General features: G+C 42.4%; 1 protein-coding gene across 1 annotated transcript; it reads left to right on the plus strand.

Annotated features, from left to right (window-relative positions):
* Positions 1-427: 427 nt before the first annotated feature.
* Positions 428-3,452, plus strand: LOC144575402 (receptor protein kinase-like protein At4g34220). The gene is made up of 2 exons (XM_078325540.1): positions 428-2,382; positions 2,565-3,452. Exons 1-2 carry the CDS (start codon positions 627-629, stop codon positions 3,263-3,265), a joined length of 2,457 nt encoding a protein of 818 aa, XP_078181666.1. The 5' UTR covers positions 428-626; the 3' UTR covers positions 3,266-3,452.

The raw sequence follows: 3,452 nt of genomic DNA on the forward strand, positions 1-3,452 counted from the left end.
ACATGCTTGAGAATTTCTGTTTAAAATAATTAAGCCTTTCCTTTTTTTTTTTTTTTTTTTTTGTGTAGTCTGATTCTGATAACATTTCCTAAACTAATCCGAACAGGAACAACTATTCTCATTTATTTGCTAGTTATTAACTTATTATCCTCAACGTGTACCTGTACACAACCCAAGAGTTTGTTTGTTGTCATTCAAACAAGCCCGGACCCTTGCCTTGGCTACTTATTACTTAGCCTCCTCACAGCATAGCAATATAGCATTAGCCTCCCCTCCCCTCCCCTCTCTCTTTTCTTTTCTTTTCTTTTCTTTCCTAATCTTCATTAATTATACCATACCATACCATTAATTATTTCACGCTGATTCAGTCACCTGCTCCCTCCCCTTCTCTCAACCTTCCCAAACAAAGAAGAGAAAAAAGGAGGTCAGGTCAAGTCACCTTTCTTTTAGTTTTACCCAAAAGAAAAGAAGAAGAAAGAAAGCAGGCCTCTTACTTCTCCTAGCTACCACCATTACCACCTTCTCCCACTGCTTCCCTTCCTTCATATTCCATCCCCTTCTTACTTGCTTCTTCCCCAGCCATGCTCACCCCATAATCCCCCCTGCTTCTGCTTCTGCTTCTCACCATGCACCCTCTCTCACTCTTTCTGTTCCTCTTACTCTCACTGTTTCTTTCTCCTCTCTCCGCTCTCAACCAAGACGGAGCACTCCTTCTCTCCTTCAAGTACTCGGTTCTCTCTGATCCCTACAACTCTCTCTCCGACTGGAACTACTTAGACGACACCCCCTGTTCATGGAACGGTGTCATGTGCATGGGCTTCGCTACTACCAATACTGGTACCAACTCTACAAATAATAATGCCTCCTCTTTCGCCGCCTCTACTGTAGCATCACCTACAATTTCAAGAGTCATAAGCCTGGTATTGCCAAATCTGCAGTTGACAGGGACGCTGGTACCTGACCTTGGCCTCATACAGCACCTGCGCCACGTTGAATTGTCGGGAAATGCACTAAACGGTACCTTACCAATCACCTTTTTCAATGCAACCGAGCTCCGCATCCTCTCAGTTGCTGACAATTTAATATCTGGTCAGATCCCGGCACCAGTACCTGGCCGGTTAACCGATCTCCAGGTGCTAAATCTCTCTGCAAATGGCCTCATTGGTACTGTACCGGATGGTATCGCACTACTCCCTAATCTCACCTCTCTCTCTCTATCTAACAATTATTTATCTGGAAAATTACCAAGTGGCGATTTTGCTAGCTTAGAATCTTTAGATCTGAGCTCCAATTTAATGAATGGTTCAATTCCAGCCGATCTCGGTACAAAAAATTTGAAGCTATTGAATTTGTCTTCAAACAGGCTAACAGGCCAAATCCCGCCTGAATTGGGGCTCAATTTTCTAGCAAATGCTACAATTGACCTCTCTTTCAACAACTTAACGGGAGAAATACCGCAAACTGCAGTATTCCTAAATCAAAGGGAGAATGCATTTGCTGGAAATGGAGATTTGTGTGGGAAACCATTGCTTGAAAAACCATGCACAATACCATCTACTCTTTCAAACCCACCAAACAGTACCGAGTCCAAGTCACCACCGGCTATTGCAGTCATGCCAAAAAATGCACCTGAAGACACAAACCCGGGGACCCGTAGTGAAACCTCAGGGACAGGGAGGCGAGGGTTACGTCCCATTGCTATTCTGGCAATTGCAGTGGGTGATGTAGCAGGAATTGCAATTTTGTTTTTAATTTTCCTTTATGTGTATCAAATAAAGAAGAGGAAGGGACAGGGACAGGTACAGGAGCAACATCAAGAGAAGAGAATAAGCAGTAGCAATGATAGAGAATTTGGGGCTGCAAAAGTAGAAAGAGGGGTAAACGAGGACAAATCGTTGCCAATTAGTAAAACAAAGGGACTATTCTGTTGTGGGAATAAAAATAGTAATGGAGAGGAGACCGATGAGTCGTCAGACAGCTCGGCCTGGTCAGACAGAGAAGAAACCGAGCTAAAGAAGGCGGACACAGAAGATATTAATGGCAAGTCGCTCATCGATGGTGCAACTCTAGTTACAGTAGATGGTGAAACAGAGCTTGAAATGGAGGGCTTGTTGAAGGCCTCAGCGTATATACTTGGTGCAACTGGTTCAAGTATAGTGTACAAAGCGGTACTCTCTGACGGCACATCACTCGCCGTAAGAAGAATTGGGGAGAGTAGTTGTGTGACGAGATTTAAAGATTTTGATGCACAAGTTAAGGTCTTGGCAAAGTTTAAGCACCCAAATCTGTTGAGAATTAAGGGATTTTATTGGGGTGCAGATGAAAAATTACTCATTCATGAGTATGCCGTTAATGGAAGTCTTGCAAACATCTCCTTCAATAGTAAGTTTTCAAATATATCCTTTTTCAATTGTGCAAGTTCTTAGGACTTAGCACACAGCTGTTTATGTCTCTGTGTTGGTATCAAAAAATTTTAGGTCTGTGGTACCAGTAGCAGCACCTTTTTTTTTTTCTTTAATAAATTAATTAAGGAGACTAAAATAATCTGAATGTTATCACTGCAGAGAAGCTGGGATCCTCTCCATTTCACATGAGTTGGGAAACCCGACTAAGAATTGCGAGAGGTACTGCAAGAGGCCTCTCATACCTACATGAAAAGAAATGTGTGCATGGCAACATAAAACCGAGCAACATTCTCCTCAATTCCGATTTTGATGCGTTAATTGCCGATTTTGGATTGGAGCGCCTTATGGTAGGAGATCCAGTTACAGGTTTCAAACCTGGTTCATCTGCTCGTTTATTTGGTAGCAAGCGGTCGATGCATTCTACAAGCAGTTTACCTGATCTCTCGCAAATGCCGGGTGCAAGCCCTAGCGGATTAGGCTCAGCATCCTTGATTGGGGCCCCACTACCTTATCACGCACCCGAATCGTTGAAGAATCTCAAACCAAACCCAAAATGGGATGTATATTCATTTGGGGTGGTTTTGTTGGAACTGATAGCAGGCCGGGTTTTGTCAGAGGTGGAGCTCTGCCAATGGAATGGAGGTTTCATGGATGATGAGAAAAATAGGGTTTTGCGCATGGTGGACCCTGCATTGCGCGGAGGAATTGATGGGAAAGAAGAGGTGTTGCTGACTTGTTTTAAATTAGGATTTAGTTGTTGCACTGTAACACCACAAAAGAGGCCCGGTATGAAAGAGGTGTTACAAGTGCTAGAAAGGATTTGTTCTACTAGCGCTTCTACTTCGCATTTAAACTATTGATATGATATGGTAACAAGTTGATAAAAATGTTTGAAAAATTAATGGTTTTTTTTTTTTTTCACTAATTGAGTGATGCCCTTGTATTGACTTGCTTGTTGTTGTAGGTGGTTAGTGTTTTTGTTTATGTTTCCTTGTAATAGTAAGTCAAGTGTATTGAAGTATAATGAGTTTCTTCATCTTCATCAAA

This window comes from Carex rostrata, chromosome 24, assembly GCF_964058835.1.
Source record: "Carex rostrata chromosome 24, lpCarRost1.2, whole genome shotgun sequence".
NCBI lineage: Eukaryota > Viridiplantae > Streptophyta > Magnoliopsida > Poales > Cyperaceae > Carex > Carex rostrata.